At 43.9% G+C, this 27,545-nt stretch overlaps 1 protein-coding gene across 3 annotated transcripts in view; it reads right to left on the bottom strand.

Moving 5' to 3' along the window:
- The window catches only part of NRK (Nik related kinase), a 128,347-nt gene that overhangs the window by 74,714 nt on the left and 26,088 nt on the right, over positions 1–27,545 (bottom strand). For 2 of the 3 annotated variants that reach the window (XR_014506935.1, XM_083422283.1), the window contains exons 4-14: positions 19,903–20,028; positions 17,040–17,150; positions 15,754–15,844; positions 12,931–13,061; positions 11,512–11,566; positions 10,077–10,155; positions 8,898–9,073; positions 7,458–7,530; positions 6,015–6,222; positions 3,926–4,087; positions 3,210–3,374 (exon numbers count right to left, since the gene is read on the bottom strand). Coding sequence is in view for 2 of the 3 variants with exons in the window: in XM_083422283.1 (XP_083278409.1) it covers positions 3,210–3,374; positions 3,926–4,087; positions 6,015–6,222; positions 7,458–7,530; positions 8,898–9,073; positions 10,077–10,155; positions 11,512–11,566; positions 12,931–13,061; positions 15,754–15,844; positions 17,040–17,150; positions 19,903–20,028 (1,377 nt within the window). In the remaining variant the exon portion in view is untranslated. Of the gene's footprint in view, positions 1–3,209; positions 3,375–3,925; positions 4,088–6,014; positions 6,223–7,457; positions 7,531–8,897; positions 9,074–10,076; positions 10,156–11,511; positions 11,567–12,930; positions 13,062–15,753; positions 15,845–17,039; positions 17,151–18,102; positions 18,162–19,902; positions 20,029–27,545 lie in introns of those variants that run through there. The other variant, XM_083422284.1, reaches the window with a different exon arrangement.

The following is a 27,545-nucleotide window of genomic DNA, read 5'->3' as shown; positions in this document are numbered from 1 at the left end:
CTAGCTGGAATGTATCCAGAGACTCTGACAAAGCCCCTAGCTGGTATGGATGGAGGACAGAAAGTGATGTGTGAGTGTGCATAGAACCTAGCCTCCTGCGCGAAAGAAAAAAAATTGCTTTAGTTCATACATCCTCTTTTGCCTCTGACCCCTCATAATGTTGCCCAGACGGGAATGCATCCATGCATCTGGAGAAAGATGATATAAATAGCCACTGAATAACTTATCTCCCCCAAAAATGCAGGCCCTCATTTTATTTTATTTTTTGACATGCAGGCTGCCATGCTTTCCTCCAAGCAGATGGCGACAGCTTCCTTGTTAATATAACGCCAGGAGATTCACCTAAATGACAACCATCTTGATAAGAAGTAATTATTATTTCACTGGGGGGAAATGGTTTGAGTCAATGATTTTGTCCCTGTGAATCCTAACAACTCCCCTCCCTCCCCGAGCAAAATCGACATGGTGCCAAATGGGATTAAAGGAACTGTACAGGCAGAACCACAACGGCGGCGGCATAGCGTTGGAAACACACAAGGCACAATCAGCACTTGCAAGAGAAACTGCGTATTTATGTCAGGCCCAATTTGCTTCCTTTTAATGCCGCACACTTCCAACAGAGACTCACTGCCTACAACTGCTAATGTCAGAAATCCACAACAGTACATTTCGATTAAAATTTAACAGTAATGGCATGGACTAAATTTTACAATGCGTTTCATTCCAGTACAAAGAGGTCATTTATGGAATACATGTCAGCGACGCAGATGAATATTGGAGCTGGCATTTTGCGATGTGTGTTTCCCTCCCCTCAGGCTACAGATTTTTTTTATATAAAAAAAAAATAGAGGAGAAAGTTGAAACAATGAAGCAGAGCTGCATTTCCCATCCCTTAAAGCAGGATTGGCTAACCTGTAGTCCTCAAGCTATGCCTGGATTTCCAACTCTTACTATCACTGACCATTGGCCTTGCAGACTGGGGGATTGTGGGAGCTGCAATCCAGCAATATCTAAAGGGCCAAAGGTTAGCCACTCCTGCCCTAAAGCTTAGAACAGGCATAGGCAAACTCCGACCCTACAGATGTTTGGGACTACAATTCCCATCCCATCAACCCTAGCTAACAGGACCAGTGGTCAAGGAAGATGGGAATTGTAGTCCCAAAGATCTGGAGGGTCGGAGTTTGTCTATGCCTGGCTTACCCAACTAACCAACCAACCTCTAATAAGTCATTTATACTGACTCTTTGCTGAACTCATGATTTCGGGGAGCCCTCAAACTAGAGACCACCAGTGGCCTTTAACTAGAGAGTAGATCAGAGCTTTCCAAACCTTTCATGTCGGTGACCCACTTTCTTGACGTGCATCATTTTGTGACGAAGTAATTCAGTTTTACTAGTAAACTGGAGGTTAAACTAACCTCTTTCCAGCCCCGGGAGGAGCACAGGGGGTGTCTGCCTGACACACCAAAGTCATTCAGGTTTACTAGCAAACCGGAGGTGCACAAAATTCCTGAGCATCATCTACCCAGATGACTTCTGCAAATTCAGTTCCCACCTATCTGTAGTATCTAAAGAAAGAGGAGTTTCGCCATTCTCAATCCTATTGCTGGCTAAGAATGGTGTCTCTCATTCAGCTGCATTATCTAGACAAGATGCCCATCTTTATATATTCTGCACTCATTCAGTTGAACACACACCCTGGATGCATACTGACAAACATCAACAATGATTAAAACCCACAACCCACCTTTCAGTATGCATTGAAAGTATACTTTAAAAAATTCATTACCCTAACTGGGAGTACAATAAGATTGTTCACTTAGTTCTCACTGAAGCGGTAAATTTCTGTCTCAGCTGTAAAATTCAGACTACTTGGGATGGGCAGGGCTGATGTTTGTTTACTTATTTAAAACATTTTTTTTTAAAAAAATCCTACTCTTCATCTGAAAAAAGGCTTCCAGAGCACCTAACAATTATCAATAATAGCATGGGCCCTGCCACCGGTCCCTAATATAAAAAACACAACATAAATGGAAAAGGAAGATGGAAAAAGTTAACATAGAAACTGGAATGGAAAGCATTCAAAGGGAGGGGAAGTAAAAACTGCTCGTTTCTTTGCAGGCCTATCTCTCTCTCTGCTACAGCCTAATTAATGCTCTTCTATGTGCACACAAAACACTCCATGCACTTAGAAATATAGCATATCAGGGATAGGCTTAGGCAAGAACACTTCTCCATAGCATGCTAGTTTTTTCTAGGCAGATTTTTTTAATTTCTTGCATGGAGGAGCATTCAGTCACTTCAGCTCACACTGAAATGACTGAATTCATACTGGTCTGAATTTCTACAGTGGTTCCCTCTAAGGCTACAGCCATGAGGAAAGCAACAAAACTCCTTAGCTTTTGTTTAAAGGTTTTAACCAGCTTCCTTTAGCTTCTTCAGAGCACGCCTGTGGATCTCAAGACCCAGATAGATGTCCTTCTTCGTCACCCCTTAGAATGCAGGCTCCTAGAGCCTCCCATGTATTTGCAGGAAATGACTAGCTTAGCTACCCACAAACGGTTTCTTCTTCTTTTTTTAAGCACCTGCTTAAAAACAAAAAGAAAAAAAAGAAAACCAAATTCTTGGTCGAATTTCTGTACAGCCCAAACAACAATCCATTTGTCTGCAGCCTTGAAGTAGAAGCAAATGGTTGCCAACCATGTGATAGCTTAAACCAGAGATGGGGAACTTTTTTTCCAGTCTAAGAGACAGAGCCTCTCCCAGGCAACCTTCTGGGAGGGTTGTATGCCTGTGGTGGGCACACCAGAAGCAAATGTGAGTGCTGTAAGGGATGTGATTCTTACCTTTGTATAGGCTATGTCCCAGCCAAGTCAGAGGTTGCTACAAATGTGCACATACACACATTCTCCAAACTGACATGCAAGAGGCATTATAATGGCTCAAGCTAAAAGTATGTGAGGAAGGTGCAGAGGAGAGCTAGAGATGCATAGGGCTTGGGGAGAATCCCAAAGGCCATACAGAAAAACATCAAGGGCCATATTTGGCCCCTGAGCTTGAGGTTCCCCACTCCTGGCTTAGATAAACAGAGAATCTAATGGCTTCCTTTTTCTCCAAGTGAAATTTTGAGCATGTTTTAAAAACCCCACCTGCCCAAGCAGATCATTTTCAGTCCAGAGAACAACCCCTTCCCAGAGAGCTGCAATGTACCTCTTTGCTTGCACTGTTTGATGGGAGACCGGTTTGGGGGCTGAGGAGCCTCGGGGGATCTTTATTCTTCTGCTTGTGGTCATGTTGGAGAGAAAGAAGCTGTGTTTGATCTTTAGGAAGAGTCCGATGAAGCTTCTTGCCATGATGCACGTCTTCAACTTTTTTCTAGGGTGGGAAAGAAGCAAGAAAACACCGTGAGGAAAGAGGAACCCAAAAATTTATAAACCCAATGGACTTTTGGCTAGGTCTGGTGAACCATCTCTTCCCTCTAAGGATGAGTGCAAATGCCTGAATCAAGTGCAGGGTCTGATTCAGGCATTTGAAACCATGGGAACATGGTGACTCAGAGTAGACATAGTGAGGACATGTTCCTAGTAGAATTCAAATAAGTGGGACCCACAACTAGGGATGTGAGGAAGCAGCAATTTCTGTCCTGCCCTGGGTTTGTTGCAATCAGCATTGCTTCCATTCCACTACAGTTCAGCTTCAGTTAAAACTTATGCTAACTGTCTTGCTACCCTCTGTGGCTGAAACGTATGGAATTACCTGGAAAACCACCACCACCTGGATTCCTCTTTTTTCTGTTTACCCTATTTGCTTCTGAATGCTTGGGAGAGGAACAGGGTTTTGTTTTTAAATTTTTCTTCCAGGCTTTACAGCTCACATTTGCCACAGAAAATGTGGAGATTTTCTCTTCTGCAAAACTACGTCCACACCTGATAATTTTCCAGTTTCTTGTCTCCTTCCACTTTGCTCCACTCATCTTCATGACTTTGCAGGACATCTTTATCCTTCTCCATTTTGTTTTGAGCTGCCTTGATCTCCGGACATCTCCTTTCGCAGTCCAAATGCTTGCGAAGCTCTTCTCTCTTCTGGTGCTAAACACATGCCAGGAAATAATATTTGGTTTCATTTCATCTCCCATCATAGATTGCTCATAAAAGGAATTGCTATTAAAGTCATACTGCTTCTATGGCTAATTCTGTGCAAACATGGCTTTGAAACCAAGGGGACCCATGCTCTACAATAGCTACTAATCTACAAAAGCTGGACATGTCTTCTCATCTTTATTAACTTGTGTTGACAAGCTAACTAGTAAGTGGTCTGAAAGAAATTGCCCTGAAGTATCCCAAAATAGAACAGCTCTGTTGGGAACATCAAGATGCCAATGAAACCTTTGGCTGTTCACACAGCCCCTTTGCTCTTGCCTTTGTGGTGGGAGCAAATACACCAGTAAACTTTCCATCAACCAAAGTTTCCTGTTTCATCTGATCTGGGAAACTATGGCTATTGGCTCCAAAACAGGCTGGGATATGGAGGTGTTGGGTTGAAGTTGGCTTCATAACCTTCATTAACCAAAGTTTCCCAGTTCAGGTGAACTGTAGTCAGCTGAAGTAATCCTAGCTCATTTGCTTCCATCACAAAGTAGGCTGCATTTGTGGCCACAAGATTCATTCATACATTGGCTGGTTAAACCGAGATGTGATAGTTTAAACTAGTTCATTGTCACCCATCAAAAAGTGTGAGCACTAACAATAACATTTATAAAGATAGGAGTTCAGTTCTGTAAGTGACCTACCTCATTCACCAGTCGCCTTGCTCTAGAACAGAGTTTGGAATAGGGGCAAATTACACCAGCGTCATTTACTCTGGTGTAACCTGCACTTGCTTCCTATATTTTGGATGGCTCTGCACACATCAATCCAAACTGAGACACAGTTTCTACACACTAAACAGGATTCCCTGCTACCTCTGTCCAGCAGTGGAGAACCTGTGGACCTCCAGATATTGTTGGACTAGAACTTCCATCACGCTTGATTATTGGCCATACTGGCTGGGGCTGATGGGATTCTACTTGGAATCTGGAGGGCCACAGATCTGCCACCCCTGCCTCTGCCTTTCTCCCCTCCCCCTGCTGCCTTCCCAATATCAAAATGTAGACCATAAGCACCCTGGGGTCCAGAGCCTGGCCTTTTTGCTATGATTTGCATAGGGTTACACTTCAGCCACTCTGTGTATGTGCACTGCCAACACTAAATAATAGCAGGAATCTGTTTAAAAACATCTGCACTGTACATTTAAAGAGGCATTGTACCTCTTAAAATGGCCACAGCTTCCTTCAAAGGATCATGGGAACTGCAGTTTTTAAAGGTGCTGGAAGTTGTTAGGAGATCCCTCTTTCCCCCTTCACAGAACTGCAATTCCAAAGTTCCCTGGGAAGAGGGGCTAATTGTTAAACCACTCTGGTTTACAGTTCCCAGGATTCCTTAGGGGAAGCCATGGCTGTTTAAAGCATCATGATGATGCTTGAGATGGAGTGCAGATGGGGACACAAGAAACATGGCTTCCTTTCTTATTTTATATTTGTAATGCAGTACTACTGTCATGCGGGACGCGGGTGGCGCTGTGGGTAAAACCTCAGTGCCTAGGACTTGCCAATCGTCAGGTCGGCGGTTCGAATCCCCGCGGCGGGGTGCACTCCCATCTTTCGGTCTCAGCTCCTGCCCACCTAGCAGTTTGAAAGCACAATTAAGTGCAAGTAGATAAATAGGTACCGCTTTATAGCGGGAAGGTAGACGGCATTTCCGTGTGCTGCTCTGGTGCCGGCTCACCAGAGCAGCTTCGTCACGCTGGCCACATGACCCGGAATTGTCTCCGGACAGCGCTGGGCCCCGGCCTCTTAAGTGAGATGGGCGCACAACCCTAGGGTTGGACACGACTGGCCCGTACGGGCAGGGGTACCTTTACCTTTACCTTACTACTGTCATGCAGGAAAAAACAAACAAATCTGAATCCAAATCGTACATCCTCCAACTTTTTCCTCTGCAGCTTTTGTTCCACAATCCGTTTCTGCCTCTCTTCTGAGACCTGCTTTTTGTACTTTTCCTGGTCTTTAAGCTGCTGCTTCTGGATCTGCTGCTGTCGCTGAGGTTCGGAATGGCTTTTGTTCTCTTGCTGAAGCCTCAGGAATTCGCGGCGGAGGGTGGATTCACCAGGGAGATTAACAATGGAGCTTAATTTTTTTTTTCAAAAAAAAAAAGAGGAAATATCTGTTTGACTAACCATAATATTAAGGCGACAGAGCAAACACGGTGCCACTGGGGGAAAGCTTGCTGTCCTAGCTTACTGAAGAAGAATGTTCCAGGGGAAAAAAATCACAGAATCTCTCTCCCCCACCAGCCCTCCTCTATATTTACAATGCCTCTGTTTTAACAACACTTCAGAATCCAGGCTAAAGCTGATTATCTGTTTGTTCACTGGAGATTTTACTTCACTGTTGCCTTCCCAAAACAAATTTTAGCATCTGTTCATACTTTATATTCATCAGCAAACACCAAATGGGGACAAGAGACAATTCAGAGAGATATAAATATATGAGTTTTCATGGAATCCCATTTTGATGGCAAGGGACAGGGGGAGCACTAGGTCAATGCTTCAAAGTCTAGTGGAGTTTCCCTCAGATTTTAGCAGCCAAAGTAAGTAAGATGTCCGGCATGATTACTTTGTTTATTAGAAGTAAGAGTTGCTTCCTTTAATGCCCTAAAACTGCTTACCTGGTAGTAAATGTAATTGAACTCAGTGGGATTTACTTCAAAGTAGGCATAGTTGCACGGTGAGCATTTAAATTCTGACAAGCACAACCCCAGCCTCCTCAAGTCTTCTGCAATTCCCTCAACATGGCAACATGGCTTACTTCTGAGTAGGCCTATTTGGTTGAGGGGGTTGGTTGGTTCACAAACTCTGTGTCTTCCTTTCTCAGGAAGAAGAGAAGCTGTAGCTCCCTCTTCTCTGAGCGAGATAGATGCAGTTGCTGTGAACCAACCCTGTTCACTGCATCTGCATCCTTCAGGGAAGAGGGAGAAATAGTGACCAGACATGGCGGACAGGTCTGAGTGCCTTTTCAGCCAGCTGCCTTTCTCCTCTTCCCAGTGGCAACGGCGCACTGTGGGTGATGGCAGGCGTGGACCACAGCCTGCCACCTGAGATGGTAGCCTTATCAATGGGCCTCAGGGAGTGCCCAAACATGCCAACTCCTGATACTGGCCTTATGTGGCTCCTTCTTCCCAGGGTAGAATTTCCAGGCCCCCATGTGCAGGCAATCGTGCACGGGAAAGAGCAACTTAATTCTGCCGCTCTATCCAAAATAAGAACACTCCAAAAATTGCTCTGGAAGTGTACAGATCAAACTTTGGAGTCATCTCTCTCCTGGGTGCAACCTAGATCTTATCTACAAATGCAAAATGTAACCTTGGTTCTCCTTCATCTTCATTCAGCTCATCGGCTTCTTCCTCACTTCCACTGTATTCATATTCTGTTTCATCTGAAAGAAGTAGGAAAACCAAATCTTGCTAGGAAACTTGACTGCTTTGTGTGTTACAATCTGCCCCCACATTTATTGCAACGAACGCTGGAAACTGTCAAACATTTTAAACATATGAGCAGCCTGACATTCACTTGTTTTCTGCTTAAATGCAATATTATCTGATTTTTGATCTTACTGATCTGTAATGATGATGAAGTCTTGTAAATGCCTAATTGCCTAATCAATCTTTTACTAATATGTATATGCAGCTATAGTCAGCTCTCAGTGAAGTCCTACTTCAGTTAAAAAAAAAACACAGCTTCACACAGAAGCTATTTCAGGTACACAGCTAAAAATGCAGTATGTGAATGCTTTGAACGCAACCATCACATTTGCACAACTGTCTATCAGGTCGTGTGCTAATCAGGGAGCCAGAGTTGACCGAGGCTCCCTTCTGAATGTACATTCAGGGGCAAACCCAAGTTGGTCAAAGATAATGTGTGAAGGTAAAGCTGGGACAGAATCCTGTCTGAAATTCCGGAGAGCTGCTGCCGTTCAGTGCAGACAATACTAAGCTAGATGGACCAATGATCTTCTCAGTATAAAGCTGCTTCTTATGTTTCTTTGTTCTCCCCTCTTGATTGTAAAAAGTCTCAAAGCATTTTACAAAAGATAAATCAGTAAAGTCAAGAAAAAATTAAAACCCCGCTTTATAACATACAAAAGCTAAAATACTAAAACAAATAAAAATTACCTCAACTTTGTAAGCACCTGGGTAAAGGTAAAGGGTAAAGGGACCCCTGACCATTAGGTCCAGCCGTGACCGACTCTGGGGTTGCAGCGCCCATCTCGCTTTATTGGTTAAGGGAGCCGACGTTTGTCCGCAGACAGTTTTTCTGGGTCATGTGGCCAGCATGACTAAGCCGCTTCTGGCGAACCAGAGCAGCACACGAAAACACCGTTTACCTTCCCGCTGGACGGTACCTATTTATCTACTTGCCCTTTGACGTGCTTTCAAACTTCTAGGTTGGCAGGAGCAGGGACCGAGCAACAGGAGCTCACCCCGCCACGGGGATTCGAACCGCCGACCTTCTGATCGGCAAGTCCTAGGCTCTGTGGTTTAACCCACAGCGCCACCTGCGTCCCTCAAGCACCTGGGTAGGTTTGTCTAAACAGGAACGTTTTTAGTAGGCACCTGCTTTATCTCAAGAGGCAGGGAGTTCCAAAGTACCACACTAAAATCTCATTCTAACAATGTGGAACAGGTGTTATGTAGTCCCTGCAGCAGTGCCAGTTCTCCCAACTGAAGTGGTTGAATTGGCACAGGTTTGCTAAGGCGATCCCATAGGTAATCTGGTCCCAGGTTATGAAGCTTTAGTCCTTACCTTTCTCTCCCTTCTTCTTCCTGGTCCTATCTAGATGGTCTTTTAGCAAGATGCGCACCTGTCGTTCATTCTGCATGTCTCTGATAAAGGAATGTTTAAGCAGGGTATCTGTTGCTGGGCGATGCACGTAATTTTTAACCAAACAGGTGTCCACAAAGTTCAGAAATTTCTTTGACCTAAAAACACAACAACAACCTAAAGACTTATTTTCACACAGGAATTCTCCCTTGCAATTCCTCAAACAGTTTAGCAGAATATCTCAGCAAGTCTAAATTACTGCAAGGCACTCTATGCGGGGCTGCCCTTGAGACTGTCCAGAAGCTGCAGCTAGTGCAAAATGCAGCAACTGGACTATTCTATCGCATCTGCCATCATGTGTGCATTACACGGCTCCTAAAGGAGTTGCATTGGCAGCCCATAAGCTGCTGGGCTAATTTTAAGGCTTTGGTTTTGACCTACAAAGTCCTAAACAGTTTGGGACCAGGATCCCTAAATAAGAACCCCCCCCCCCTTACTGCCTTGCACTATTGCAATGATAACTGATGAGACCCTCTTGGTTGCACTGTAACCTTTGGAAGTTCAGTTGGCGGCAACCAGAAAGTGCCCCTATCATGGAGCTATCTCACGTCTGAGCTTAGGCATGTGCATCAGATTGGTGTGTGCTACTACATTCCATGATACCTGCTCAGGAGATGTCAGGGATTGACTTTGGGGCCTTCTGCATACAAAGGGTCATCTACACTGGCAGTCCTGTACTAGAACCCTGAGTCACTCCCTTGCACTGCTTTAATGTAAACCATGTATGCACAGAGGCCGTGGCAACAACAGACAAAACTTCCTGTGCAGATAAGAGCTTGGAAGGAATCAATACGTTCACAATATCTGGGATGCGTAGAAAGCTTTCAATAGTCTGAATCGAAACAGCTGCCAAAATTGTGCTCCAAGCCAGCATATCAATGACTACTAGCCATGATGGCTATGCAATACCTCTGCTATCAGAGGCAATATGTTGATGGAAACCACAGATGGGCAGAGTGCTGTTGCACTCATGTCCACGATGCAGGTTGGTCCCTGTGAAAACAGGAAGCTAGGCTAGATGGACCATTGGCCTGATTCAGCAGGTTCTTCTTATGTTCTTAACAAGTTAGCATTTATTGCCATTTAAGGGAAGCCTCTTACCATTTTCTGGATTTCAGTTTTGGGGGAGGGTTCCGTGGAATGAGAAACAGAGCCCTCATGGGATGCATGTCACACAATGCTGCAAGAAGAAGAGGAAGAACAAGCACACATATGCGATCTGTTAAAATGGATACCTTCAGCCTGGCTCTCCCCATCCTGCCATCATTTGATTTCTCTATATTTGATTGCATTACATGCTTGATGAGAACATGTGAACAGACTTTGCTTAAAAGCACTGGGTTGGATCCAGACTTAATCGTACTTGCAACAGCGCCAACGGGATTTAGGTTAGTCATGACTCACGAGTCCCATTGATTTCAATGGGCCTGCTTTAGCTATGACTAAGTGTGGTCTATTGTGTGCAAGGCAATCTGAAAATGCTATCTATGTTGTTCTAGCTGTGATGTCACCTTCAGACAAATGCAAGTGCCTCATGAGTTAACAAACAGCATACAACATTTCATGAGCAACTCGCATGTGTTAACTAGCCATTGATGGCAGCAACATGAATGTATAAACTGGCTCCACTTATAAGGCTTGAGTTTCTGACTGTGTGACATGATGTGAAAATCGTCACTGTGGTGCTTGATCCATGTTGTCCCGAGTCTTCACTAGATGTTATAGCTATCATGTGATGAACATGCATATGTGAGCCAGCCCTTCCTCTCGCTACATGCTTGGCTCTTCTAGCAAGCCAAATGCATTTCCAGTTCTTACTTTCTGCATTTTACTCCATTGGCTGGAGTCTTGTTATTTTGTAAGATTCTATGTATCATTTATCATGGAAAACCACAGCCTTCACAGCCCCGGGAGGGGTGGGGAGAGAATGGGATTTGTGGAACAGGCAAGTATGTTGCCAGGGGTGGATTTAGGGCTGTGTGCTGGGCTTTGGGAAGGAGGTGTGAGGCTCTAAAAGGGGTTTAGAGTCCTTCCATCTCATTCCCAAAGCCTAGTTAGCACTTTCCCAGCTTGGGGAAGGAGGTGGGAGGACTCTAGGCCCTGCTAGAGCCTTTGTGCCTCCCTCCCAAAGTCAGACACCTCCTTACCCATCTTTGGGATGGCAGTGTTAGGGCTGCCGGTGGGAGGGGGGAGTCTAGGCCTTGCATAGGGTGCCATAGTACCCTAGTCCACCACTGATGTTGCATTGGTTTTCCATCACACAATGGCTTCAAAAGGGTTGGGTGGAAATGGGCTGCATGAATGAGTAGCAAAAAGTTCCTTGCTTTGAGCAACAGTGCTGCTGCTGCTGCTGCTATGTATGTGTTTACCTCTAGTTACAAATAAATCTATTATTCGGTTTAGTAACCACAAGGACAATTTACTGGAGGCTATGTAAACTTGGAAATACACATATTCAGCCAATGTTCTACATTCAACAAGGGCACTGACATTAAGACTGAACATGTTATAGAAGGCAAAACAAAACTAAACTTACGAGGAGCCCCTTCGGCCATCTCGATAGCTGTGATTCCCAGTGACCACAAGTCACTCTAAAGGAAAACAGACAATGCATAAACATAAAGGGACAGTAGAGAGCAGGTTGGCACCACTTAGGGCCTACCAAGTTGAATGCAACTCAACCATTGCATAGGGATGGGCAAATGTGCTGATTTCACTTTATCTTTTTCTTATCTTTCTAATCTTAAGTTAAATTAACCACATTTGCACATCAGTTTGCATTTTTTTCAAAGGTCCTCATGAAAATTATCAGCATTTTAATGCAAATTTCTTCTAATAAATACATTTATGAATGCAATTTTGCCTAATATGCACATTTTTGCAGATCAATTTTTCCTAATACAATGCATCTATTTATGTTATTTTCATTCACGTATGCACACTCTGCTTTAGTGCATCCATTTTTGTACACTTCACCTTTCTGGAGAACTGCACTGAAAATTTTAGAGAAGTGCAGATTCCAAAGGATGGCTGTGCTTTGGTTTCTGAATTGTTTCAGAAAGTGCAAATTAGGTGGGATCAACTTTAAGTGTAAACTAAATCAATCCTCTCCCATACCTACCAATGTATGGGTATAGGGATAGGTAATAATCAAAAAATTCTCCAGTAGCACCTTAGAGACCAACTAAGTTTGTTCTGGGTATAAGCTTCCGTGTGCATGCACACTTCTTCGGACATAGGGATAGGTGTTCAAGCCTTTTAAGCCTAACTTTCACTGGCAATTACTTAGGGCTAACCCCAGACAGAGTGTTTAATTAAGAACAATAAAAATAAATTCTCAGGTAAACTGAAATCTCTGATGAACAGGATCAGACCTACTGATTTCCTAAACCCATTCCCACCCAAGCAAACCACTTCCGTCCTCTCCCAATTGTCAAGTGTCACTTCCCAACTGTCGTAAGTCTTAAAATGTTATCCTCCAATGGCTCTTCTCCTTCCTTCTCCCTCTCATCCAAACTCAGTCTATTACAGCAACAAAACACCTGCTTATTCTGTTCATTGGCCAAGGTTTTAAGTGAGAGCAAAGTGACCAAAGGGGAATCAGAGCTGAGCAAGAAAACAGAGGGAGAAAACAACATTGAAGGTGTGATGTGATCAAAACAAAAAACAGGGAGCTGACTTTAGATACAGAAGGGATGCTGTGGAAGAAATAGCCGTGGTCTGGAAGGCGGTGTAGGGGACAAAGGAGGGCTGGATACAGAAGAGTACATAAGGCAATATTTATGAGGTGGAAGACTGTTGTGGTGCAGATCACAGTGGTTGATTTCAAGAAGTGGAGGAAAAAAACAAACATCTTTGTTTCCAGAGCAAAGAAAGAAGTGAGAACAAAGCATGTTTTCGCCAAGTGCTTGGATAGGAGGTGGGCAGGAGGTCAGCCAGCAGCAACAGGACTTACTCTGTAGTCATATGTTGACTCTGGGTTTTCATCACAAGCAATGACCTCCGGTGCCATCCAGTAGGGGGTCCCAATGAATGTGTTCCTTCTGCCAATTGTCCTGTCTAGTTGGGCACTCACTCCAAAATCCACTGCAAAAGCCAAGCAGGCACAAGCAATGAAGCAAGCGAGGGGTGCGTGGAACCACACAGCTGGTTGCAAAAAAGCAGAGCACGACCACAGGGAAGGGCCCTCGTATGCTCCTGGTGACGTGCAGCTGAATGCATGAACTGAATCCAGTCAAAACATTGTGCTTGAGGTGATGAGGAGGATAAAATGCTCAGTTGGTCAAGCAATTACATTATGTCATGTCCAATGTACTGCTAAGTTAAAAGTCATTCAGCGATATGCTTGTTCTGCTGGTGAAATGTTTTGCACTAGCGAAACACCGTTGCACAACCAACCTAAGCAGGTTGCTGGTAACTTTGTTGTGCAATAGATTGCACAACCTGTTGCACCAGTTTCTGATAGTGCAGCTATTGCAATGCAGCTATTGCATTGGATTCTGCTCTTGCACAACAATTGAAGCACGTGAACGGTTCACGTGCTTCACAATAAAACTTGTATTAGCTGAAAATGAACATTGGATATAGCCCATTTAATTGAGACTGATTAAAAACTTGGTCCAAGTGAATCAGGAAGGTGTTTGTTTGTTTTTAAAAAATGTTAATGCTTTTTAGAAATGTAAATACTTATAACTCCACATTCTAAGAAGAGTCATTCCTCTTCTCTTAGGCAGGAGGGAATCGCTTTTCAAATATTCTCTTAGAATGGACATTCCTAGTTCTTCATCACACAATGATGCTTCTTGCATGTTTTTGAATGGTGAGAATGCCTCTTCAAATGCCCTCCTTTGAAGAGGCATTCTTCTTTTGCACATGAGGGAGTATCTCTTTAGAGATGGTGCCTGCTATGCATGTGTAGGCATCATTGTGAAAAGTAAAAATACATTTCCCCCCTTCAAAACTAATGCTTTTCTTGCCCACACATTTATGTATATATAATACATCTAATTAATCAGTTAGAAGGACAGACAATGGCTGAACATATACAGATATAGGCTTCAGTTACATGTAATGGAAAGGCATTGTTTCCCTCTATGGCAAGAAACAATGGCAAGCCTTAAGATAATGCACCCCCTCTTTCCTGATTTGTACTATCAAGGAAGAGGAGCTTCTGATTTTAAGTTAACCAAAGTTCCCCATAACGTCCAACCTTGGGGAACTATGGCTTGCTTAAAGTTTGAGAGCAAGTCAGGATTAGAAACCATGGTGTGATCCTGGCTTGTTCTCCCTAGCTATAATTAAATCAAACAGTCCTTTGATTTAGGACGTCACAAGGAACTGTGGCTTGGTTAAAACTGTAAATTGATGCTTCCAATCTTCTCACAGGCACAAACAAGGCAGAGAGGGAAGCATGTAAGCGGAAGGTTCGCTACGTGTGTGTGTGTGTGTGTGTGTGTGTGTGTACAAAATAAAGTGAAAAAAGAAGAACCAAGTTCAATATGTGTTAATTTATACACGATTCTTATAAATGCTAATACATATATGATTATTAATAACTTACTATATTCTGTATAAACTTATTCCAAATATAAATATATCTATCTATACAAAGTCTGCGGCTACAAGCAGTCCGTTTATATGTTGCACGTGCCGCCACATATTATTCTCACCATGGGAAGCCATGGGTTTCTGTTGTCCCTGAGCTGAGCCTGTGCAACATGCGCTCCATCTGAGCTAAGACTAAATATTCTATCTGTGGTGTTTGAGCTGCTTTGATCACTCGTGCTGCCTACAACACTTGATACTGCGGGTGTCAAATTATAGTCAAGCTGTCAAATTATGTCGTCAAATTATGGGCATGCATATGTGAGCAAACCCTGAGGACAAAGGTTTAACAACTCCTTAAATCACTCTTCAGACTCCATCTCTATTCTCACTGAAGGAGCTACAGGTGATTTTCTTCACTTGATGAGAAAGCTTAACTATATGCTTCCAAGTGTGTATTACAAAGAAAGAAAGAAAAATTAAAGGGAAAGGTGCCACCCCCCCAAAAAAATATAATTCTCAATAATTCCGTATCTTCGTGACAAGGGATGAGTGGATCCGCCTCTTTCCAGGCCACAACCATTTTGCTGGCATTCATTCACAATTCCATTCTGCCCTGTTTTTCTTAGTTAATCTTATATTCTCAAATTTCAATGAGTGGATATGCAAAGTCATATTTATATATACAGTGGTACCTCAGGTTACATATGCTTCAGGTTACATATGCTTCAGGTTACAGACTCCGCTAAACCAGAAATAGTACCTTGGCTTAAGAACTTTGCTTCAGGATGAGAACAGAAATCGTGCGGCAGCAGGAGGTCCCATTAGCTAAAGTGGTGCTTCAGTTTAAGAACAGTTTCAGGTTAAGAACGGACCTCCGGAACGAATTAAGTACGTAACCAGAGGTACCACTGTATATGTATTTTATTTCAATGTATGCATTTCTTAATGTATGCACCTTAGCACTTTTAAAAAGGCTTTTCGAGCTGAGAACTACACCACAGAATTCAGAGATGTGAGGAACCTGATTACACTCTGAGCCCCACATTAGTCTGGGGGCTGTGGATCAGGGTCTGCTTGCCTCAAAATTCACAATATGAAATCCTTCAAGTGTCCCTATTTACAACAACAACAGTTACCTCTGAAGCTTCGCTACTCGTTGTGCGTTGTAGCGGCAAGGGATGCATTCAGTAGCACATAACAGTCCCCATCAAAAAAGACAAGGAACACATACCCAGCTTCACTTCAGCATTTTCTGTCAGGAGCACATTCTGCCCTTTAATGTCTCGGTGGATAACATGATGAGCATGTAAGTGTGCTAATCCCTGGAAGATAAAAAAAACACACCACACTGAGCTATCTTGCCCCTTCCTGCTTCTATTCAAACTAGACAACAAAGCTCGTATCTTGTGTGAGGAAATGACCTCTCTCACTGCCTCATTCATTCATCATCTAAAGATAATCATCTGGGGTGGGTAGTGGGAGGGAGGTCCTTGTAATAAAGAACATATTGCAATGCAGTTGACTGTATGGTGACTTGCCCAATACTGTTGACACTGTGCGCTGTCTAGATAGGCTAAGGATAAGGACCTAAAAACATAAGAACAGCCCTGCTGGATCAAGCCAAGGCCCATTTAGTCCAGCATCCTGTTATCACAGTGTCCAGCGCCAGATGCTCTGATGGGAAGCCCACAATCCTCAGCAAGAGGACCAATAACTCAGGGAGATGACAGCAGCCATGGCACATGCTGGCACCACTTACGTTGAAAATACAGATTCTAGAAGCAAAATTTAGGTTGCTAGGTAAGATTTTTGTTATGTACTAAGTTGAATAGGATCCAAAATGCAGCAGTCTGATGGGCCCTAGAACAATAGGATTCAGAATGCAGAAGTCTGATTGGTCCTAGAACAATAGGATCCAGAATGCAGCAGTCTGATTGGTTCGCAGGAGCCACCCAATCCAGCTCCAGTGAACCTGAAGTGAACCTGATTGGCCTACAGGAGAATCCCGGAATTAGCCAATCATGTGGGGCCCATTGTGTAAATAATGTATATAAAGCAGACAGTTTGGGGAAAATTCCATTCCTTGCACTATGAGCTGAATAAAGAGCATGAAATCCACACTTGACTCTGAGTATATTTCAGTATTGCAGTTCTCTGAGGTTTAATTTTAAGAAAGGGTGCTACCTCCATGCATGGGGCCAGCTGCTCTTCTAACATACTGTCTGGCTTCTGCCCCCCCTCCTCACAGACTGTCATTCCATTGCCACAGAGCAAGCTCACTGGGCTACATGGAATCCCCACTTTCTCCTCTCTTCCCTGCTTCTGAAAACATCAGAATTCCCCTGAAGAGTTGCTGATAACTTCCTCATTTTCCAGCAGCTCCATAGGCGAAGTCATCATAGCACAGCTACTGAGTTCACACTTAGTACGTATGATGGTGTCAGATGCATGCCATCCCAAGTCTGACTCAAACAAAAATTAATGTTTGCTTCTGTGTTTCATGGAGGTGACTCCTACCCTGAGAACTTCTCTGCATATATATGCAATCCAGTCTTCTTTGAAACAGTTTCCTTTTGTCTTCTTCACCAAATCTGTCACAGAACCAGCTCCACAATATTCCATCACCAGCTGGGGAAGAGCAAAAGCACAGTTATTTATTGCTGAAAAGAAGAAATTTAAGTAACAGGTACATTATTATTATTTAGCTGGCTGCAGTTAAATGCAACATTTTATTTATTTATTGGTAAGATCCTCCCCCTTTTGTGTGGGCAGGTGGTCCCTCCTCCTACCTGGCATGATCACCTTGGCAACACCTTTCCAGGTGGGATTGGGCAACTGGCTGAGGTAGGCGGAGACCTCCAGGTATCCCACCTGGGGGGAGGTGAAGCCAAGCCTGTGCTAATGGTGCCACATAGGGTCCAGGGGGCTGTGCGCGACCACACAAAGGGCGCCCCCCATTTAATGTGGGGAGTGGTCATCACTTTAATTTTAAAGCAATTTGCTTAAGGTTTGACCAGTGTCAATTGGTTTACCTGCCGTGGCTTCAATATTGTATGCTGTTGGGTTTTGTGGTTTTATCCTGTTTTTTACTGTTTTCTCATATGATGCCCAGAGAGCAATAGCTACTGAGTGTCTAATACATTTAGAAAATAAACAATCACTGCCCCTGGGAGACAAACTGTGGTTTGGGCAGGCCATCTGAACTGAGTGCACGTTAGCTTCCTGTGTATGTATGGCTGAATAATTACTGTGTTCCTAGCACTTGCCAAGCGAATCTAATGGCTGGCAAAAGGGTGGGGACCACTATGTTGTTATTCCATGCCATCTCAAATAATGAATGGGCTGGATCTGCTTTAGAAAGTGACTGTTCAAGGATGGAAGAAGAGCATCTTTAAGCTCCTGTTAATACTAGAATTTGACCAGTTCTTAATTTGGAGTGTCATCCACTTGGTCTTTAGGTATCACTTTTACCACAGGTACCAATCAAGCACACAAAACAAACCCTGTAAACTAATTGGCAATTATTTTCAGCACATTTACCAGGTTTATTTATTCATCAGCAGCAATTTTTTTACCATGCCTTTTAGCCACAAGAGCTCCCAAAGTGACTTGTCTAATATCAGTTAAAAGAAACACACACAAGCCAGTTCCTGCTTGCAATCTAAAAGACACAACGCATAAAGAAGAAAGGATGAGGAGGGAAGAGGAAAACACACATATTCAGACACCAGTTCGTAAAAGCTCCATAGCAGCTCTTATAAAGACCATCTGGAATGGAAAATGTTCAGAGAGAAGAGGAGGGACCAAATGAAGCTGGTCTCTCAGCCAAGCTGATGGTGAGATCTTGCTTTCCATCTGCCTGAAGAAATGGCTGTTGCTAGATGACAGCTGAGGACAGAAAGAACCAGATGGAGCAGGCGCCTTGGGAGAGCCATTGAAATTGCCTTGCCTCTCTCTCTACTGCAGCCTGATGGAATGGCTGCTGGTCAACGACATTAAAAACAAACATACTCATGCAGACACACATTGCATTAAGTTGCTAATGTTCCCGTTGTTTCCATCTTGCCTGTAATAACCTTTTAAAATATGTATAGATAACTAAAGCACCTTCTAATGCCACAGTCAACATTTGCATCTATTAGATTCCTTTGCTCTGGTCACAACTGCTAATTTCATGGACAACTGTGCAAAACGGCAATTACAGTGGCCATCAGTCGGCTTCCAGATGGTCGATAACCATGGCTGATCTCCCTATGCAGCCACAAAGTTACAGGCATGGAGAAGACCTGAAGGCCAATGAGTCCCATGTTCTGCACTAATGTATGATCCTCCCTAACAAAATATTAGCCCATGTCTCCCAGATACTAAACTGCAGGCAGGATAAGCCAAATAGCTTCCTGATCTATGCACTGGTGTCCCTTGTGAATAGAGGAAAAAGGGAAGTGTTTGCCTTCCCAGGACAAGCATGGTTCATCCACTCCTCATTCTCCTTTCCTTCCTTCTGACCTAGATTAGTTACAAGCAGAAAATGTGGAGTGCCTCTGCTCACCTGAGACTGCTGCTTGGCCACATTGCTGCTGCTTGCTTGGAAAGGTCAGCCAATGGGGAGGTTGGTGCAGTGCAAGCCAGTGTGGCCTAATGGTTAGAGTGCTGGACTAGGACCTGGGAGAGCAGGGTTCGAACCTGTACTCAAACCATGACGCTCTCTTTGGGTGACCTTGGGCCAGTCATCATATCTGAGCCTAACCTACCTCACAGGGTTGTTGTGAGGGTGAAATGGCGGGGGGGGACCTTGAGTTCCTTTGAAGATAAAGGTGATATATAAATGCAATAAATAGAAATAATAATAAATAATAGGATAACAATCTCCGCTTAGAAGACTTGTTGAAAGAGGAAAGTCTTCAATAGGTGCCAAAAATAATAGAAATGGTTCCTGTATGATATGCTTCAAATGGTAGGTGCCACCACACGAAAGGCCTGATTCTCATTTCATGCGGAACAGACTTCCTGATAAGATGATATTTGCAGAGTGCAATGAGCAGCTGGGTATGTAAAGGAATTTCCGGAAATTCTTCTACACCCTGATTCTACTAACTGGTCCCAGTAGTGGAAGCTTCTACCAGTGCAATGGAAGGGGAAGGGAATTGTTCTGAAATGCTTGCCCTGACAGAATGTTGGGGAAAGTGTGACACCGAATTACTTCCTTAGTTCGGGAAGCAAGGAATGAAGAGGGGAGAGAGAGAGAGAGAGAGAGAGAGAGAGAGAGAGAGAAGATATAAAGAAGCTGAATGGGAGAAAACCTCTATTCCCTAAATGGGCACTGTGTAACTGATTAAACAGGGACCTTTAAAGATGCACAAAGAGAAAACTGGATACCTACCCACAGCTGGTCATCTTGACCCACAGGACTTTTCTTTACAAATGCTCCATAATATGTTGCAATGTTCCTGTGATGGGAATATTTCTTCAACATGTTTATTTCCAGTTTGATTTCCTCTTCTTCATCCTAGGGCAAAAAGAAGGGTGGGGAGATTACAGGGGCATCAATATACAGAGAGAGTTCTCAGAAGCCTGACCTGAGCCCAGTGAAGAAAGACTACTCAAGGCAGTGTTTGTGGAACTCACTGCCACAAGCTTGGAGAGCTTTAAAATGAGACTGGACCAGTACTTGGCAAACAGGTCCACCAACTGCTAAGGGCTTAGTTGCACATGACTGTTATGTACTGAGTTGAATAGGATCCAAAATGCAGCAGTATGATTGGTCCTAGAACAATAGGATTCAGAATGCAGCAGTCTGATTGGTCCTAGAACAATAGGATCCAGGATGCAGCAGTCTGATTGGTCCTAGAACAATAGGATCCAGGATGCAGCAGTCTGATTGTTCCCAGAACAATAGGATCCAGGATGCAGCAGTCTGATTCGTCCACAGGAGCCACCCAATTCAGCTCCAGGTGGAAGTGAATCCGCAACCTGATTGGCCTACAGGAGAATCCCAGAATTAGCCAATCAAGTGGGGCCCATTGTGTAAGTAATGTATATAAAGCAGACATTCTGGGGGGAACTTTCATTCCTCCTCACCATTATGAGCTGAATAAAGAACATGAAATCCACCCTCGACTCCGAGTATATTTCAATGATGTTAAATGCACTACTTCCATATGTCATGATGCTGATGGAAATTGCTCTCCAATGCAATGAGGATCAAAGCACCCAGAATTTGCTTAGGTAGTATCTGGCCTGTAAACAACAGCAGGACCAGTCCAAGGCATTTTGCTGTCTGAGGAAGAGAACCAAATGTTATCTTACACCTCACACATCATGGTGGTACATATTGCCCAAGGCTAGCCAAGTTACTCTGTAACCTTGAAGCAGAAAATCCTACAATCACCTCCCCACCTCCCTGGCAGTAAAAAATACTGGGCTCTTTTCAATGCTGGTCCTTCTCAAATTACACCCATTAATGGATATGCCTCACTTAGGTCGATTAATCTGAATTATATGCTCTCTGCTCTTTCAGAATCAGTTTTCTGAGGCCACTGCCTCATTTAGCCCTACGGCAGAGCTGGCTTTGAACAAACTGTTGTTCAAAGCAGCTCTGACATGCGAAGAAGATGTTGCTTGCTTGACATGTGTTATTTCTTGGGTTGATGTTTACATTCAGAAACCAATCTGAAACCCACCCAGACCTAAGGTGCAAAGCACACGCCTTTAACCTCAAAAGAAAGACATTCACATTATGGCTAACTTCATTTCCGATGACCTCCTCTATAAGTATTGCTATTAGTATATATTTATTCATACCCCACCTTTTCCCCTGACAGGGACACAAGGCGTCTTACAGATAAAGGATGGCAGCTAAAAACAGACAAAAAAACCCCAAATCATAAAAAGCAATTAAACATATCTATCTATCTATCATCTATCTATCTATCTATCTATCTATCATCTATCTATCTATCATCTATATCTATCTATCTATCATCTATCTATCTATCATCTATCTATCTATCTATCTATCTATCATCTATCTATCTATCATCTATATCTATCTATCTATCATCTATCTATCTATCATCTATCTATCTATCTATCTATCTATCATCTATCATCTATCTATCTATCTATCTATCTATCTATCTATCTATCTATCTACTATCTATCATCAATCTATCTATCTATCTATCTATCTATCTATCTATCTATCTATCTATCTATCATCTATCTATCTATCATCTATCTATCTATCTATCTATCTATCACATGACAACATTAACTGGTAACATTAACTCCGCCATGTGGAAAGCCCTTGCAGACGATCACAGTGCCTGAAGACAGACATTTAAGTTATGTATCCACAGCAGTGACCAGAGGAGGAATGAGCACTGGGAGGAGCACAGAGAGAAGAAACGGCATGGTGCATCTTCAGTAGCACAACCAGACACCTTCATCTGCCTCAGCTGCAACAAAACATGTCTCACCCGTACTGGTTTCAAAAACTACAGCAGGTGCTGTAACTCTCCAAATGTTTGACTTTACCCCCAAAGCTACATTCTTCCATTGTGTGCTGAACCAAAGGTGAACTGTTCTGGAAGCTCTGCAGCTGCCATCTTGGTAGTCAAGATAACCCCACAATTAATTGGTAGCTGTTGTAGCAATGAGCTCATATATGTTTATATGTGTTCGCTTTGATACAGGCTAATTGGCTTGCTTTGAAGTTATCCTTATTTGGGGGCTTGAGGTGTTGGGCTCTGAGCCCAGAACAGGGAACAATGTACAAGATTTGGGTATTTGCCACATGCCCTCATCTGGTCAGGTGCTGCTTTGTTTTCTAAAGAACTTATAAATGTTGCTTGGGTGTGGACAAGCTATCTCCTTACTACAGTGTCCCTTCTGTAAACCTGGCAGGGTAATTTCCTGTAAGTCTACACCTTTTTGTAGGTGCTACTTTTTTTGAGAGCCTTTTTTGGTATACCTGCACCCAACCACTCCCATGAGCTTTCCTTTGGGCCTGCATTTCAGAACGCATTGTCTCCTGAGACAGACAGGTGCCAACTCAGAATATACTGTTAAAAAATATAATCACCACAAAAACAGCATAGCACCAGACCCCTCATTAAAAGCACATACCCTCCAACATTTTTCCACTGAAAATAGGGGCGTCCCATTCCATAATGATAATTTTACTATTTCTACACCACACATCTTACTGGGTTGCCCCAGCCATTATGGGCAGCTTCCAACATACATAAAAACATAATAAAGCATTAAACAATTAAAAAAAACCTTCTCTATAGAGGATTGTTTTCAGACAGCTAAGAGGCCAAATTACTCCATACCCTCCAATATTTCTCCAATGAAAATAGGGATGTCTTAAGGAAAAGTGGGACATTCCGGGATCAAATCAGAAACCGGGATGATTTCTCTAAATCAGGGAAGTCCCTGGAAAATAGGGACACTTGGAGGGTCTGAAAACAGTCAGTTCTTAAAACCACGTTGGAACAAGAAGGTCTTAACCTGACAGCAGGACAACAATGAGGGAGCCAGTCTAGCTTCTCTAGGGAGGGAGTTCCAAAGTCTGAGAGCAGCCACCAAGAAGGCCCTCTCCACAGTGTGGCTGTGAGTGGCGGAACTGAGAGGAAGGCCTCCCCTGAAGGTATTAGAACCTGGGCAGGTGCATATGAGGGAATACAGCACAGTGGTACATTGGGTTGCGAACGGGATCTGTTCCAGAGCCCCGTTCGCATCCAAAAGCAAACGTAACTAGCAATGGCACATCTGCGCACGTGCACGTCACTTTTTGCCGCTTCTGCGCATGTGTGTGACGTCATTTTGACCGTCTGTGTATGTGCGAGCGGCGAAACATGGAAGTAACATACTCCGTTACTTCTGGATTGCCGCAGAGCGCAACTCGAACGCGCTCAACATGAAGCATATTCAACCCAAGGTGCGACTGTACAGTCTTTCAGACAGCTTAGACTTTCAGACTGTTTGGACTTAAGTCATATAGGGCTTTATAGGTCATAAATGGCACTTTGAATTGTGCTCGGAAACAGACAGGTAGCCAGCCAGTAGAGCTGTTGTAAAAAGGGAGCTGCATCCTCCCAAAGCTGAAGTTTCTGAGCACTTTTCAAAGGCATTACAAAGCATTATAAATCTTTCCCCAATTTTTCGAGAAGCAAAAGCTGTGCTTCGCATCCACCATAAACTCACTAGGTGGGCTGGATTTAGATTTGGAAGAAGGCTACCCAACAACCACCTGGAGCACAGGGCTCAGAGGGGTACCTGTCACAGGCTATCAGCTCAGCTTTCTGCAAAATAGTACAAAGCAGCTGGTCTTCACTTGAAAACCTGGCACCCATTTGCTGAGAAGCCATTGCTGTGTTAACGTTCTTGTAAAAAAAAAATAAGGAAGGCGTGAAAATCTACCACAGATTCAACAAACAATGTAGCTGATCCAACTTAGATGCTTGCACGTTTATACGGAAGGGATAAACTGTGCATGCAAATTGTGCATTAGTGTTGTGAAATGGACTACAGTAGAAGTGTTAAAATGCCCCCCCCCCCAAGACACCCATATGAAGCTATTTGGAGGCAGACCTTAGCTCCATCTTGCTTGGTATTGTTTACACCAGGAGTCAGCAATCTTGGGTCTCCAGATACTGCTAGACTTCAACTCCTAACACCCCCTAAAACCCCACCTTCTCTGACTGGTGGTAGCTGTTATTGCCAGAGTGGTCAAGGGTGGTGGGGTGTGTGGCCTTCATTGCCAGAGTGGTCAAGGGTGGTGGGATGTGTGGCCCAACAACATCTGATGACCCAAGATTGAGGAAGGATGTTCTACAACATGTGACATTTTTCCATCCCTACATGCAGTTGCTGGAAACTGAACCTGGGGTCTTTCACACGGAAAGCGTGTACTGAACAACTGAGCTATTGTGCCACCGTTATCTCAAAGGCAACCTCCAACTACACTTTAGGGCTACTAATCTTGGGTATCTTACAGAGCCGCTCTTATTGCCATAATGCAGTGTTTTTCAACCTTTTTTGGGCAAAGGCACACTTGTTTCATGAAAAAAATCACGAGGCACACCAGCATTAAAAAATGTTAAAAAATTTAACTCTGTGCCTATATTGACTATATATAAAGTAATTCTCTTGAATAGGAATCAAATAAACACAAAGAAATTACTTTATTATGAAATAGTAAGTAAACAGAAATATGAAAAATTATAAAATACTTTATTCAGTGCGCAACCTGGACCTGTTTGGCTGAACACAAAGCTGATATTTTGGCTGGAATCAAAGAAAGACACACACGTAGCTCTTCGTCAACAGCTCTCAGTCTCTCTCTGTATTTAGTTTTTATAGCAATCATGCTTGAAAAGCTCATCTCACACAGATATGTAGTGGAAAATGGGAGCAACGTCAAAATAGCTTTGTTTGCCAGAAGGGGGAACTCCTTGGCAGTATCCAACCAAAAACTGTCCAAAGGTAGATCAGCAAATCTTAGCTTGAAACCACGATTTTGTCTCAGTTCAGTTAGTTCCTCCTGCTCCTGTAAAGTCATGTCCTTTCCACCAACTGATGCTGAGCTATAAGGCTCCCTAACCCAGTCAAGGCATTCAGTGGAGACTGAAGAGAAATAAAATGACAACTTCTCCGGTCCTCCTGGTGACTTGAGTCGCGGTGTCTTCTTCTCTCCACTGCTGCGCACACTGTGCTCGGGCGGGAAGGAAGTCGGAAGATGATGTCCTACTGTGATAGGTCCAGGCTGGAGTCTGGACCAATCACAGCCCGGACATCAGAAAAGTGGAGGGTGTCCCCCTGAGAAGCGCCAATCGGCACCCCTGCTGGCCGAGGGTGGGGTCAAAAACCCCATCCCCCCCATACCCAGGACACAGTCCAGCACCCGCCTAGTGGGTGAAAATTTGAATTTTTTTTTTTTAAAAATCTTTCGAATTTTTCAAATTTTCCCATGGCACATCAGGCAACATCTCGCAGCACACTAGTGTGCCGCGGAACAGTGGTTGAAAAACACTGCCATAATGCATACAATAAAAAGCAGGCACCTTCAATCTTTTCAGGCCCCAGACCCATTTAGGATCCAAATATAACTTTGAAGACCCATCTCTTAATCTTCTACCATACATTTGGATAGTGGGAGTGCTCCTGTTGCAACCCACCGTACAATCAGGCTACGATCCACTGGTGGGTCCCAGCCATCAGTTGAATAGCAGCCTTGAAATCCACTGTGTGAATTTATGATTAGTTTGCCGTACTTATCTGGCATTATGAATGGAGGAACACAAAGGAATAAGAGCCGAATGAACTAGAGTGTCTGGCAGCTGCCTTCGTTATATCCGTTTCCCCTCAAAAAGAAGAATGCAACCGAGACTTTGATCTTGTCGAAAAAGCGCCCTGCCCAGTTAATTCTGTCAGATAACAGGAAGTGCGGGTGCTGGGGAGATGCTTGCAAAAACCACACTGACTCTCATATCCAATGCAGCAGACTGAAAGTTCCCAGGCCCCTCCCAAAAGCTCGACACTGAAGCAGCTCTTCCTGACAGATGGGCAAATCGTCCCAGGGTGATCACCACAGCATCCTGCTGCCTGAGCAGTTTACAATGAAGTGGCTCAAGATCAAAGCTTAAAAATGAAGGGGGACCCAGAGCCACTAAGCTGCCAGAGTCCTTCAAACAGAGCAAACTACACTTCACAGCCATTTTAAAAGCTGAGGGTGCAAAAAAAGGAAAGAAAAAGCCTTTTCAATGGCAGCACCTCAGTGACAGAGCCATGTACCCAGAAGATCCCAGGTGTTGATCTGGGTCCTGCTAGGCCTGCAATGTGGACCACACTCAGCAGTTATGGTATGTTTTGTGCACACAGAAGAACAGCCGTGATGGATCGAAATGGATGACGCTGTGGATCTTGTACAGGTCTCCCCTGTACAAGCTAATCAGGCCTCAGTTTGCATTTCTGCTGCTTTTGATAATGGCTCACAGAGACCTTGGCATTATGATTAGAAAAGCAGCCGTGTCGCCTAATCAAGAGTGAGAGTATAACTTGTTTTGGCAAACCAATGCAAAAGATCCCTGAGAAGCAGGGGGTCCCAATTTCTCCCTCCCAGGTCAATCATGGTGATTCATAAAGGTAAAGGTAAAGGTACCCCTGCCCGTACGGGCCAGTCTTGCCAGACTCTAGGGTTGTGCGCCCATCTCACCCAAGAGGCCGGGGGCCAGCGCTGTCCTGAGACACTTCCGGGTCACGTGGCCAGCGTGACATTACTGCTCTGGCGAGCCAGAGCCACACACGGAAACGCCGTTTACCTTCCCGCTAGTAAGCGGTCCCTATTTATCTACTTGCACCCGGGAGTGCTTTCGAACTGCTAGGTTGGCAGTCGCTGGGACCGAACAACGGGAGTGCACCCCGCCGCGAGGATTCGAACCGCCGACCTTTCGATCGGCAAGCCCTAGGCGCTGAGGCTTTTACCCACAGCGCCACCCGCGTCCCTATGGTGGATTCATAGTCCATGTTTTATTCCTTTTTTAATTTTTTTTGAAAAAGACTTCAGTACAAAACCTTTGACAGCTACCACCAGTCATAGAAGTCAACACTGGGTCAACCGTCTAGCTGGTAGTAGGGAGCCAAGCGTATCCACTCAGATTTGTAGTCCTGCCACACCAATTTGCAAGCTGGCTGGCAGCAAATAAAAACTGTCCCCCCCCCCACCTCTTTCCTCTTTTAAACAACTGGTGGGGTGGGGAATTGAAAGATGTATTTGCATCAACAACTTGTGGGTTGCCGGCCTGTCTACAGTGGCCTAGATTTCACAGAGCAAACGGCTGGTATATGCAGGGGGCAGTGATGTTATGAAAACGCAGCAGGGGCTGCAGTGAACCGACAGGAAATCTTCTATTTGCTATCTCTGGAAACAGATAATCACCCAGAAATAAGTAGGAAGAGGCGCCATTGCTTCATTATTATAGACCAGAAAAATATACACAACTAAGCATCGTCCATTGC

This window comes from Podarcis tiliguerta (assembly GCF_965153285.1).
Source record: "Podarcis tiliguerta genome assembly, chromosome: Z".
NCBI classification, from domain to species: domain Eukaryota; kingdom Metazoa; phylum Chordata; class Lepidosauria; order Squamata; family Lacertidae; genus Podarcis; species Podarcis tiliguerta.
Note: the sequence above shows the minus strand (reverse complement) of the source record. Positions and strands in the feature narration are given on the sequence as shown.